General features: G+C 49.8%; 1 protein-coding gene across 14 annotated transcripts in view; it reads left to right on the top strand.

Annotated features, from left to right (window-relative positions):
* SEC14L1 (SEC14 like lipid binding 1) overlaps nucleotides 1–11499 on the top strand; it is a 90755-nt gene extending 79256 nt beyond the window's left edge. For 4 of the 14 annotated variants that reach the window (XR_010153101.1, XR_010153100.1, XR_010153103.1 and 1 more), the window contains 8 exons: nucleotides 254–324; nucleotides 1204–1375; nucleotides 1705–1839; nucleotides 4319–4453; nucleotides 6945–7196; nucleotides 8311–8489; nucleotides 8915–10765; nucleotides 10805–11499. Coding sequence is in view for 10 of the 14 variants with exons in the window: in XM_054670114.2 (XP_054526089.1) it covers nucleotides 254–324; nucleotides 1204–1375; nucleotides 1705–1839; nucleotides 4319–4453; nucleotides 6945–7196; nucleotides 8311–8814 (1269 nt within the window). In the remaining 4 variants the exon portion in view is untranslated. Of the gene's footprint in view, nucleotides 1–253; nucleotides 325–1203; nucleotides 1376–1704; nucleotides 1840–4318; nucleotides 4454–6944; nucleotides 7197–8310; nucleotides 8890–8914; nucleotides 10766–10804 lie in introns of those variants that run through there. The other 10 variants (XM_001155845.7, XM_063799366.1, XM_054670117.2 and 7 more) reach the window with 3 other exon arrangements.
* Nucleotides 11500–13513: the final 2014 nt, after the last annotated feature.

Consider the following 13513-nt stretch of genomic DNA (forward strand, 5'->3'; position numbering starts at 1 on the left):
CCTCTGTGCTTCACTTTGGATAGCCGTTACCTTTGCCACACATGACAGTGTTTATTCTCTTTCAAAAGTAGAATTTGTTTGTTGGTGGTGATGTGTTTAGCGCATGTGAATGTGTAAGAAAATCTCCATAGGTGACTTTTTTGATTTACATGCTTATCTGTAATACGCTGTTAGTGTCCCTCTTCCATAGCTGGACGTGGTAGTTTTAGCCTTAAACTAATCATGGTAAATTTTCATGCCCTTTTGTATGTAGGTTCTCTCCATAAATGAAGAAGGGCTAAGGCGATGCGAAGAGAATACAAAAGTCTTTGGTCGGCCTATCAGGTAGATGTGGGATTTTGTTTTTCCTTTCAACTTACTGAGAAAACGAATTAAATATTTCTAGTTGATTTTTGGAATTAAAATCTACTTATTATTTTCCAAGGTGCTCTAAAAGGTAGACAAGAAGTGAACATGTAATATGCCAGTGACGAGGGACAGACAGTTAGTGTTTTTTGACCCCAGGCATTGCTGTGACGTCAGCCAGAGTGGGTTGGCCTGTCTGCTTAGTCTGTGCGGGCCGCGGGAGCCCAGGGCTGCAGATCGTTTGCTTGTTTTTGCCTCCCCTCCCCACCCGGATGACTCTGTGTTCTTAAACCAAGCTCTAAGTTACAGTAAAGAGTTCTGAAAATGTTTAGTGATTCAGAGGTTGACATTGATAAGGGTGTAGATGGTTCACTGGGATGTAAGTTCCATGAGAACAGGGTTTTTGAGGGCCTTTTGCTGACTGCTGTATTCTCAGCTCTTGGGACAGTGCTTGCCTCTCTCTGTTGAAGCATAGCCCACTGCAGTTCAGACACAATATGTGTTAAAATACCAGCTGTGTGCCCTGTTGATGGCAGGTTAGGGGGGTGGTTTAGCACATCGAGGACAGCACACTGTGGCTTTGCTTGCCGGCTCACTGAGCATATCTGAGAGAGCTTTTCGTGCATTATCAATCAGCCTTAATTGCAGTTTCAGGCCTTGGTCCTACCACACTGATCATGTGTGTTTTGTACAAGTAGACATAAACAGGGTTCATAGCACTATACGTAGCACTATAATTTTAAAAAATTGATTATGATGTATTTGGAAATAGCTATAAATGACCAAAAAAGAAAAAAATAAGACAGTTTGCTAAGTGTGCTGTCTGTTGAATGAAACACATCTCTGCACAACCTGCAGCTCATGGACCTGCCTGGTGGACTTGGAAGGGCTGAACATGCGCCACTTGTGGAGACCTGGTGTGAAAGCGCTGCTGCGGATCATCGAGGTGGTGGAGGCCAACTACCCTGAGACACTGGGCCGCCTTCTCATCCTGCGGGCGCCCAGGGTATTTCCTGTGCTCTGGACGCTGGTGGGTTGAGATGCTTTTTGCAGTAACTGTGAGCCATTTGGAAAGCAGATAACACATGCATTCATATACACGTGTCTGTGACCTAAAGTCTTAACTTCTTAGGAAAAAAAACAATAACATGCAAAGATATAAAATTTCTCAAATTGTTTAAGAAAGGGGAAAAACAAAATGTGAGTGTCCTAATGCCATGCAAATAGACTTTACAGAAGAAGTATATAAACTTGAATTTCCTCCCCCCACCCTCCCACTCAGAATACCACATTGTCATTTTAATCTTGGACACTCAGGCAGCAGAGAAATATGACTGCATGGTCTTCTCCTCCTCACAGGTTAGTCCGTTCATTGATGACAACACCAGAAGGAAGTTCCTCATTTATGCAGGAAATGACTACCAGGGTCCTGGAGGCCTGCTGGATTACATTGACAAAGAGATTATTCCAGATTTCCTGAGTGGGGAGTGCATGGTATGTCCTGAGGCGAGGAACTGCACATTTGGCCCCTTATGCAGGTGGGAGAGGTCGGTGTTGATTTGCACAAATGATTTTCAGAACTTCCAGTCGTTTGGATGTTTTGTTTTTGTTTTGTTTCTTTTGGCCGCCATTTCTCTGATCCAGGGTTAAGCTAAAGAGAACCATTGAAGTAATTGTTGATACTGTACATTTCTTCCTTGTTAAATACGAATGAGAATTCGTAGAATCAAATATGATTGCAGCTTGCTTTGATTCACACGGCTTTGTGTGAATCAGATCTTTAAACCATTTTAGAGGAGCTGTCATATTTTCTAAAATACTGTTAAAAAATTGAATCAGTTCTCAAAATTTCCCACCCGCCCCTCCCCGTCCTTTTTTTTATGGAGACAGGGTCCGGCTCTGTCACCCAGGCTGGAGTGCAGTGGTGCGATCACAGCTCACTGCAGCCTGACTTGGTGGGCTCAGGTGATCCTCCCACCTCAGCCACCCGAGTAGCTGGGACTGTAGGCGTGCACCACCATACCCAGCGAACTTTTTGTAGAGGCAGAGTCTCACTATTTTGCCCCAGACTGGATGACATTTTTGGTTTTTTTTTTTCCTTCTTGAGATGGAGTCTTGCTCTGTTGCACAGGCTGGAGTGCAGTGGTGCAATCTCAGCTCACTGCAGCCTCCGCCTCCCAGATTCAAGCGATTTTTCAGTCTCAGCCTCTGGAGTAACTGGGATTACAGGCATGCGCCACTACCCACAGCTAATTGTTGTATTTTTAGTAGAGATGGGGTTTCACCATGTCAGCCAGGCTGGTCTCAAACTCCTGACCTCAAGTAATCCGCCCACCTCGGCCTTCCAAAGTGCCGGGATTACAGGCATGAGCCACCATGCCTGGCCTGGATAACATTTTTAAAGTAAAAAAACGAAGGGAAGTGGTTCTCAACATACGTTTGGGGTTTTTAATATACGGAGTTGCTGGGTAATGAAGCAGAGGCCTCCACTTCTATATCCTGTACTCAGAGAAGCTCAGAACCTTGGGGTCCTTATAGGCTTCTAGCCCATGGTGCACAGTTGTGTCATGGGAGCATTACGGAAGCCAAAGCCTCTAGAAGTCCCAGTGACTTGTTCCATGGCACACGGCGGTGGCTGAACTCAGCAGGGAGTGAAGCTTCTTTTCAGAAGGGCTCTCTAGTCATCCTTCATATAAAGTTACCCGTTTGGAATGGTACCCACTGGGTTTGACTCAGGTATTTAGCTAATGAATTGGACATTCAGGGGACTTTGGACTTTCTGAATGGTTAGAGAAATTTAGAAAACAAATGAATTCAGCTTTCACTTCATCAGTTCCACTTTAAGGAAATTACAGGCATCATCACAGTACAATGCAAAGAGCAAGTAAGTTACAGTAAAGGTTATAGGACCAGAATTTAGCAAGTGCCTATGAGGTTAAACCGCAGGCTCAGGTTCGTAGAAACCTCTGAACTCCTTTCATGATATGAGCTAGCCATCCCGTGTTGTTGCTGCTTCCAATTATGACACGAAGAATTGAGCTGGAGCCCAAGGAGACCTGCCTCACCATGTTGTGCCTGTTTGTCACATGCCGACCTCTGTAGTGTGTTTGCGGTGCTGAGCGTCTTTGTGGTTAATTGAACTGTCCAAAAACTCGGGCCTTCTAAGGCTTCTTCACCGCTCTCCTGAGCTGCTGTTGAGGCTGGTCGTTGAAAGGAGATTGTTCCCTCCTGCTCTCTGGTGGCCGGAGGTTACTAACCAGTGGGCAGTCTGGTATTTTTCCACCACGACATCACTGCTTTGACACTTTGCACTCATGCTGGGCTGAAGACTGAAATGTTTATTTTCTATGTAGTTGCTTCCCAAGGCTAATAGAAGGAGGACTTCGATTTTATGAACTTTAGTGTGGAGTCATTGTGTCAAGATCAATTAGGAGATTTATGTTATGTACAAATTCTAATTCAACTTGTTTCAGGCAAATTCAAAAGAAGTTCTTCATTAGTTTTTGGCTGGTGTTATAGACCAGTCATTTGACTTTAGACACAAAACATTATTCATTGATTCTGTATCTTGACTATAATTCCCTATCATAAAAATAATGCCTGTGGCTATTGAGAGCAAAACTCTTTTCTTAAAGTAGTACTTTTCCTTTACAGGGCAATATAAATACCCCTAATGCTTATATGAGCCAGCTTTAGTAACTGGGTGCAGTGCCTCACGCATTTTAGTAGGAATTCTGTGGTACATCAGCTTCAACTTGTTCCCATTTATGCAGAGTAAAACACATGTATTTAAGTGGTTTTTAAAAACATATTGCTCAGTAGTGCAGAGTGTTTTACGACCCTGCCAGTGTTTTCCATTTTCTCAGCAACCTCCAGAAGTTGAGCGCAGGGGGATGGTGCTGGCCGGTGTGTCTGGGTTTCGTAGGGTTGGTTTGTGTTTGCACAGGTTTCACTGCTGTGTTTCTTCTTCCAGTGCGAAGTGCCAGAGGGTGGACTGGTCCCCAAATCTCTGTACCGGACTGCGGAGGAGCTGGAGAACGAAGACCTGAAGCTCTGGACTGAGACCATCTACCAGTCTGCAAGCGTCTTCAAAGGAGCCCCACATGAGGTACGTCCTCCGCCTTCCTGCACCTGGGCCGGCCCTTCCTCCACAGAGGGCCTGGCCCTCGCAGGGCGTCCTGGCAGCCTTTCATTCAGAACAATCCACTCGTTTTTCTGCTCTTTGTCTTTAGGCTTTTGTTGACACTCGATATTTAGTTTCAGTAAATGTCAACGTCGAAGAATGGGTCTCTATCAGAATAGAAACTAGCTGTGCTTGATCAGAGTGCCTGGAAAGGAAATTGGATCTCTTGACCTCCATTTTACTAAAGCCACCAAACACAGAGATAGGAATAGCTAATCTTTCCTTGTTGGAGCACTTAACTCCTGAATTTAGTTTATTTCATGGTTATATTGAACAAGTTTCATGTGCTACTTTTTCTTTTTTTTTTTTTTTCTAGACAGAGTTTTGCTCTGTTGCCCAGGCTGGAGTACAGTGGCATGATCTCAACTCACTGCAACCTCCGCCTTCCGGGTTCAAGCAGTTCTCCTGCCTCAGCCTCCCAAGTAGCTGGGATTACAGGCACCCGCCACCACGCCTGGCTAATTTTTGTGTTTTTAGTAGAGGCGGGGTTTCACCATGTTGGCCAGGCTGGTCTCGAACACCTGACCTCAGGTGATCCACCTGCCTTGGCCTCCCAAAGTGCTGGGATTACAGGTGTGAGCCACTGTACCTGGCCCATTTGCTACTTTTTCTTGGCTGGGTTTTGGTTATTTATAGATATCTTGGGGATTTTCCGGTTTCTGTAAGTCTAATGGAGCAAGGAGGGTGTTCCTGTATTCCTTTTTTGCTGTCACTTTTGGTAGAGAAGCAAGGGCGTTCCGTGTTCCTGTGCATGCCATATGTCTGTCCTGTAGCATCACGAGTGACCTGAAGCAGGAGGGGCCTGCAGCGGAATCTCCCTTCTCAGCTAGGACAAGGTTCGTGGCCCAGAGTTGTTGGAGAGGACGGTGGCACTCTGTGCAGAGCAGGTGTCAGTGAGGATGTGGTGCTGGCTTGGGCAATGGTGCTGGCCGGGAGCTGACTGCGGCCTGCTTCCTGCCGTGGAGGCACCTGGGTCAGCCATCTGCCAGTGGCTTCTGCTGGGGTGTCTTCCTGAGTGGCTCACCTGGTGCTTGCAGGGCAGGTGGATAAGGGAATGCTGTTGCCATGGTTTGAACAAGCAGAGACAGATTTGGTGTGCCTTACTTGTAGATACATACATAGAGGAATCTCAGATTTCATAACGTCTTGAGGATTGTCTGTATTCATTTCTTACCGGGAGGGCAGGCTCCAGGGACCGAGTCCTTGTTCCTTGTTTGTTAGGCACTATCGCTCTTGTCCATGTTTCAAGAACTTGGGGTGCAGTGTGTTTCGTGTGAATCGGGGGCATCTGTAGACATCCACATGGTAAAAACCTCCGTTCTGCTTTGGGTATTAAATAAAGCACAGATCCGAGATGGCAACAAACCGAAAGGAAGGCTGAAGCGGAGGCCCCCACTGTGAATGCAGGAAAGAGGTTCCGTCAGCACAGGGGGCCAAAGCCTCAGGATGGAGCTGCCTGGGGAGCCACTTTGCTGAAGAGCGGGCCGTGCCACGTGGTGCCGCCTGCTGTTCTTAGACAGGACTCTTGGACCTCACTGAATCTGCTGTGGAAGGACATTCCGAAGTGGCGTTTCAGTGGTGAGGTGGCAGTGGTGGGATTGAAGGAGCCCGGCTTGTGGAGCAGCCACGTGCTGAAGGGCACAGCAGACGGCGTGCAGTGGGCTGAGAGGGGCCGTGGGCCTGGCTCTGCTGCTTCCTTAGGTGGAGTTTTCAGTGACTGCAGAACTCTGCACAGCTGCTTTTCATTCTCACGTCCGCCGCCCCCCCCCTCCCGCCCCCAATCTTTGAAACTAACTTTGATCATTCCCTCCTGGGTAGCTCTGTTGGTGCTGTATAAGTTCGGTTTTCAATTGGTTCTCAGCACCCAGGGGGTGACCACCTCAACCCCATCTCTACTATGCCAGGGGCTCATCCCACTCACCCAGCCTCGCCACTGTTCTCTCGTGTGAGCCTCACATGGCAGGCCCGGTTCCATGCCCCTGCTTCCCCCTTGCTGGGAACGCTGTCCTCAGGCTCCCCTGCCTGCTCTTTCTTTAGCTTTCACCTTCTCCAGAGCCTTCTGTTCTCTCCAGCCCAGGGCAGTCCTCTGAACCACTCATGTACGAGCTCACAGTGTTTGGTGTTTCTAAGACCTGGCCTCTTAGATTGTGTGTGAAGATGGTGTATGGGAGATCTTGGACCTGTAGGTGCAGGTCACAAAGAACACAGAGCTTGGTGCATGACATGTAGCAGGATCCAGCGGTTGAATGGATGGTGGTGTGTGACTCTGGGGAAAGAGATCCGTCCATACACATTCAGCGTTTCCCTCCCCAGCTTCAGCACCTGCACCCTGGATCCCCTGGAGGGCACAGTGCGCTCGCAGCATGCCGGCCTGGTGCTCGTGGATCGTGGCTGCCTAACGCTGCCTCTTTTTCAGATTCTCATTCAGATTGTGGATGCCTCGTCAGTCATCACTTGGGATTTCGACGTGTGCAAAGGGGACATTGTGTTTAACATCTATCACTCCAAGAGGTCGCCACAACCACCCAAAAAGGACTCCCTGGGAGCCCACAGCATCACCTCTCCGGGTGGGAACAACGTGCAGCTCATAGACAAAGTCTGGCAGCTGGGCCGCGACTACAGCATGGTGGAGTCGCCTCTGATCTGCAAAGAAGGAGAAAGCGTGCAGGTAAAATCACACACAGGTCAAATCGCGCATCCGTGACTCCACGCGGCCAGGTGATTCTGTCTTGAGTAGACTCTTTGCTTCGCTCCTTGAGCAGCCCTGGGTAGCTTTTGAGGCCCTGCTTGTAGAGGAGCAGCTTGCCTGGAGGAGCAGGAAGCTAAGTGGGTCTCATAGGAAGGAGTTCAGGCCTCGCAGTGGTTTTGGACAGAATCTGCGTCTTTTCCCAAAAGCGGCCTGTGACGGGAAGGGAAGGCATGGCATGCACGGGCCCAGCTGGGCTTCAGAGGATTTTTCCCCCCAGCCTCATTTCACCGGGTTGCATTTGTCTTTTTCAAAGGAAAATCACCCTAAATAGAAGTAAGAGGGACAAGTACTTAGAGAACTATTAGCTCTCATTACCAAACCTTCTAATTTGTTTCAAATGCTTTCAGTTCCCTTTTCACATTGTGGCCGGTTATTTTGGGTGCCTGTGCTCACAGTAGCCTCGGGGCGGGGGCGTTGCTTCTGGCCTTCATAATAGATGCATCATTTTGCTGCCTTTACACTTTTCAGGGGTAAGCCTTGTCAGTGTTTCAGTGGTCTTAGAGGCAGAGTAAAAGAATCCTTTGTCCATTGTAAAAACAATGAACAGCTAAGCTGTGTTAACCACAGTCATGAATTTCGGAGAGAATGGAGAAGGAGCTTTCCGCGGATTGATGGCTCACTTTAGGGTGACGTGCCTTCAGCCCCGGACATGCTGAATGATTGGCAGCATGTCAGAGAAAGTGAGGCCAGGTCCAGGGAAGCTGTGCTGAGCCCTCCCTCCAGCATGGGTGCCACCAGCCTGCCAGGCTCCTGCCTCCGTAGGTGGGGTGGGCTGGGCAGGCCTCGTGAGGGCCACGGACATGGAGCTTGTCCCTCCGGGCTTCCCAGCACCCGGGAGTGACCACACTCAGTAGAGGGAAGGACATTGTCAAACCTGCTGCTGAAGCAAAATAGCAGGTTCTGAATCCCATTGAGATAGTTTCCGTAGCTACATGAAATCCTAAAGACAGTCCCCTTGGCGCTTGTCAGGCCTGTGGTAGGCCAGGGGTCGGAAGCGAGTCGCCCTCAGCTGCCACTGCCCTACTTGTTTTAGGGTTCCCATGTGACCAGGTGGCCGGGCTTCTACATCCTGCAGTGGAAATTCCACAGCATGCCTGCGTGCGCCGCCAGCAGCCTTCCCCGGGTGGACGACGTGCTCGCGTCCCTGCAGGTTTCTTCGCACAAGTGTAAAGTGATGTACTACACCGAGGTGATCGGCTCGGAGGATTTCAGGTGCGGCCACCCTCGCCACAGCAGGTGCTGCGGGCAGCTGGGCATGGTTGGAGGGAGCCTGCAGTCCCACGCCGTGTGCAGGATCAGCAGTGGCGGCGGGTGTCAGGAATGCTCGGAGGGCCAGGAGGGAGTGGCTTTGGGGTCATTTGTTGGCACGGTGACTCCCTGTCTGTCTGCAGAGGCAGAGTGTCGGAGACAGAGCCGACTGACTGCCTTTGCTTTAGCTCACACTGCCGTCTGCGTGCAGGCTGTGGGAAGCCGGTCCCCCTGGTGGGTTACTCATGTCCATCCCCCGTTTGCAAGCACTGATGGGGATGAGAAGTGAGCAGAGAACAGGGTGGGCCACGAAGTCCAGCAGGCAGTGTGGGCAGGCGGGTGGTTGGCAGGGTGGTCCTCACGCCTCGCCCCTCCCTGTGCCATTACAGAGGTTCCATGACGAGCCTGGAGTCCAGCCACAGCGGCTTCTCCCAGCTGAGTGCCGCCACCACCTCCTCCAGCCAGTCCCACTCCAGCTCCATGATCTCCAGGTAGTGCCGCGCTGCCTGCACCTAGTGTGCAGAGGGGACGGCCGCCCCTCCTCGGACAGCCAGCTGCACCCGCCCACCCAGCGGCGACATTGTACAGACTCCTCTCACCTCTAGATAGCAAATAGCTCTCAGATGGTAAACGTAGTCGTTTGATCCCAAAACTACCTTGGCAGGTAGTTTTAACTCTGATCCTAACTTAACTCAATAGCCATAGATTTTGTATACGTTGTGCACAAAATCCAACCAGAGCGCAAGGGCTCTCTTGAAAGAAAAGTAGTTTCTGTACCAATTAAAGGATTGACGTGGTCTCAGATATTGATGCAAAAAATTTTTCCAACGAACTCCGCATTGTCCATTAGTGAATGAATTCCTGTGACATCCTCCAGAGATGGCCCCTCCTCACCTGGGACGGAAGCTGCCAGCTCGCTTCCCCCAAGCTGCCTCATGGCCCGCACACCGCCTCACGGCCCCCACGCTTCCCGCCACAGTCAAGATGGTCTGTGGACTTAGGGCCAGCCCTTGAGGTCCTTATCCTCTGAGGATTCAGAGGTTGCCTGCGGAGTACCTTGTCCCAGGGCCAGACACACCCACACCACCCACTGTCCTGCAGTGGGGCCGGGGGCTCAGGAGGGGCTCTCGGGGACTCCTGGTGACTCCAGGAAAATGCTGCCATCGTTAAACATTACTTTCTCTTTCCTCCTTTTCAAATCTTTTTGATACTTTTTAGAGCAGGATTTTTCTGTATGTGAACTTGGGTGGGGGGGTTCTTCCCGTTTCCTTCCGTGCGTCGCCCCTCTCACCTGCAGTCAGCTCCCAGCCCAGTGTAGGCCATCTCCTCTGTGCCCTCTGGTGGCTCATTGTCCTCAGAGCCCAGACAGTTCCAGCCGCTAGGAGGCCGTCTTGGAACCAGCAAGTCGCATTTGCCACTTGACACTGTCCATGGGGTTTTATTAGTAGCTAAGCAGCAGCTCTCGCATCCACTTCAGGGTGGCGTGTGGCATGTAGGAGTCCTGCTTCTTTGTACATGGGAATTGTGGACTCATGCGTGTGTGTGTGTGCATGTGCTGTGTGTGTGCATGTGTGCATGACGGTGGGGGTGCTGGGGGGACGGGGTGAGTGGAAACTTAGTTTGAGTAATGAAGGAATCTTCACAGAAGCAAATCAGAATATGGGATTTGTTTGCCTTTTACATTTTGTTTAATTCCTGATTTTAAAGCCTGCTCTATCTGGTACAGGCCCTTATTTTTTCAGCTTTTTATGGGAAAAGCAGGTTATTTGAGAATCTATCCAGAAATTGCATAGGGGATGGCCTCCACGATAAGGACATGCAACACGTGTTTCTGTGTGCAGCAGAGGCCGTGTTTTTCATGCCAAACCCCACGCGGCTGTCAACTGTGTGCATGGTAGGCATGGAGATCCTGGTTGTGCCGTCTCAGCTCCGCTCTGAAGGCACTGTGTGGGTGCTGCGTGACTGGAGAGCTGTGTGGAGGCCATGTGTGCCCCGTGCAGGGATCAGGAGGGCGGGGGAGGGACCGAGCAGCCCTCTTGCCCGGTCGGGTCAGCCCTAGTGGCTGCCTGCACACTGTAGACGTCCCAGGGCCTGTGCTGTGATCACCTGCCTTTGGACCACATTTGTGTTTGCTCTTAGAGATCGAGCTCCTCAGTGGTACCTGAAGCCTTTGCTTCTGGAAAGCGCGGTAGGGTTCGTAGGTAGGGCTAGTAGGTAGGGTTAGTAGGTAGGGCTAGTAGGTAGGGTTAGTAGGTAGGGTTTGTAGGTAGGGCTATTAGGTAGGGTTAGTAGGTAGGGCTAGTAGGTAGGGTTCGTAGGTAGGGTTAGTAGCGTCTGTGCTGCTTCCACCTGGTGCTTCCTGTTCCCAAATCACAAGGGCCTGAAGGTGGTCCCTGCTTTCTCTTTCTCTTTCTCTGTGTCTCAGATGGCGATTTTGCTGACAGCTGCCAAGAAAATGCTTCACTCAACAGTCCTCATGTGCCCAGAGATGTTTATAGAACTGTTTGAATTGCAGCCATCCCCTGCCCCCTCCCAGGCTGAAGATCTGTTCTTTTTAAGTTGATTCGGGAGTGGCATTCTTTTATACCCAAAGACTTTAGTGCATCTTGAAGAGCTCAAAGCACATGACCACACAAATGCTTACAGGGTTTCCTCCCGAGTAATCCAATCTCACTCCCCTTGTAAGGGAATTCTGGGGCAGCTATGGTTTGAGTATGCAGTTTGCATCGTGTTTCTACCTTTAGTACCTTGCCACTCTTTTAAAACGCTGCTGTCATTTCCCATTTCTTAGTACTAATGATTCTTTGATTCTCCATTATGTCTTAATTCACTTTCCTTCCTAAATTTGTTATTTGCATATCAAATTCTGTAAATGTTTTGTAAACATATTACCTCACTTGGTAATACAATACTGATAGTCTTTAAAAGATTTTTTTATTGTTATCAATAATAAATGTGAACTGTTTAAAGAAAAGAATGTCTTTTTCTTATTGTGAAACAACAGTTTCCCTTGAAGAGTTTGAGATTCTTAGGAGAATTTAGAGATTGAAGAAAGAAGAGAGCTTCTGAAGCCAGAGTACTGATGCTCTAGAAGTTCAAGAAGAGCTTTAGCTCGTGTGGGAGTGTTTCACAGGTGAGCGGTCCGGCCTCAGGTCACAGCCGTATGTTTGCTGATGCAGAAGCGAACCCAGTGTTTATCCTCGCTTCTGTAAGAAGACATGATGTGGTTTTTCTTAAACGCAGCCAGATCTAACATCACTGTGATGGGGCGATCCCTGCTGTGATGTTTCCGTTGTGATAAAAAGGATTGCTTTCATCAGGCGCCTCCAAGAAAATAAAAGAGGCAGGTGTGGACCTTTAGAAGCCTGGATTACCTTATCTCCACTCCCCTGCCAATCAGTGGGTCTTCGGGGGGTCGTAACCCAGTGGGCAGAGCAGGCTGCTGGCTCGGTGAAGCTCAGGGCAGGCCAGAAGGCGGCTCAGGGCAGCGTGCCAGGGTGCAGAAGCCAGTGCCTCCCTAACTGGGAACCGCAGGATCATTGGCATTCCTAGTAGTCCGTATCTGTCCTTGGTGGGACACAGCCAAGGGGTCTGGCTGGCACCTGGGTGGGAAGCAGGGGAGACCGAGGGTGCCCTGCACGTCCATGCTGGGCCTGGGCCGTCAGTGTGTCCACAGGCAGTCAGGACCTTAGCCGTGCCGAAATCTGATGATTTAGTCAACCTGCGATGGAAGGAAGAGGCTTTTTACCTGGATTCCCTTTATGCCCTCATATTTCTGTGTCTGTTGTCAAGTCGGACCTACTGTTACCAAGCTTTTGGCTTGGCGGTCCAGTTCTCAGGGTGGAAGCCAGAGGCAGCTTGGAAACTAAGTGAGGGTCGTAGGATGATAACCCGCAGCCTTCAGACCACCTTCAGAAAGCCTTCCTGACCACCTTCAGAAAGGGCCACACTGAAATGGAGTGTCTTGAACAGCAGTGTGTTTATATTGGGCCACCAAACCATTAGTAATGCATTTGTTCTTTGTTGTTGTGGGTTTTTTTTTTTTTTGAGACAGAGTCTTGCTCTGTGCTCTGTCACCCAGGCTGGAGTGCAGTGGCACAATCTCGGCTCACTGCAACCTCCGTTCTCAGGTTCAAGTGATTCTCCTGCCTCAGCCTCCTGAGTAGCTGGGGCTACAGGCATCCACCACCACGCCTGGCTAATTTTTGTATTTTTAGTAGAGATGGGTTTTTGCCATGTTGGCCATGCCGGTCTCGAACTCCTGACCTCAAATGATCCACCCACCTCGGCCCCCTAAAGTGCTGGTATTTCAGGCGTGAGCCACTGCACCCGGCCAATGTGATGATTCTTAAATATATCATGTTTCCTTTAATACTCCATCTCTGCAGAACTTTGGCAGAGCCCAAACCGTAGGTTGTCTTCCAGTTCTTAAGTTGTGGTGGAGGCATTCTTATTAATGTCACCATGAAACAAACCAGTTGGAATCAGTTTTGCTTGAAAAGTGAGGGCTTTAGAAAGCCAGGGATTCTGGGAAGATGGTAATACAACTAGACTGCAAAACCTAAAACCCGTGGATGACTGAATGGTCCTTTAAAATGGCTGAAATGGCAGCGTTTGTGTATGTGTTTTGGCACGATAGTAAGAACAGCCTATGGACATCATTTACGGCAACACTAGCTGATCAAGTATCCCCATAAACCCCAAACCAGGGGTGAGTCGGGGTAAACCACCAGTAGTTTCCAGAGCTTCCAGACCCATAGGTTATCCGTGTCTGAGGGAGAAAGCAGAGGTTACACGCAAAATGTCTGATGGATGGGAGAGCAGGAGAAGCCACGAGGCCCCACGAACCCCAGTGGGAGGCCAGTGTGTGCTCAGCAGGTAACACGGCCCAGCTGGGCTGCACCTGGAGCCTGGGGACACGGAGGCTGTTGGGAAGAGGATCGGGTTGAGGGGAGCAGACCAGGCCCTCTGGACTCCCTGGACTGACC

This window comes from Pan troglodytes, chromosome 19 (assembly GCF_028858775.2).
Source record: "Pan troglodytes isolate AG18354 chromosome 19, NHGRI_mPanTro3-v2.0_pri, whole genome shotgun sequence".
Taxonomy (NCBI): domain Eukaryota; kingdom Metazoa; phylum Chordata; class Mammalia; order Primates; family Hominidae; genus Pan; species Pan troglodytes.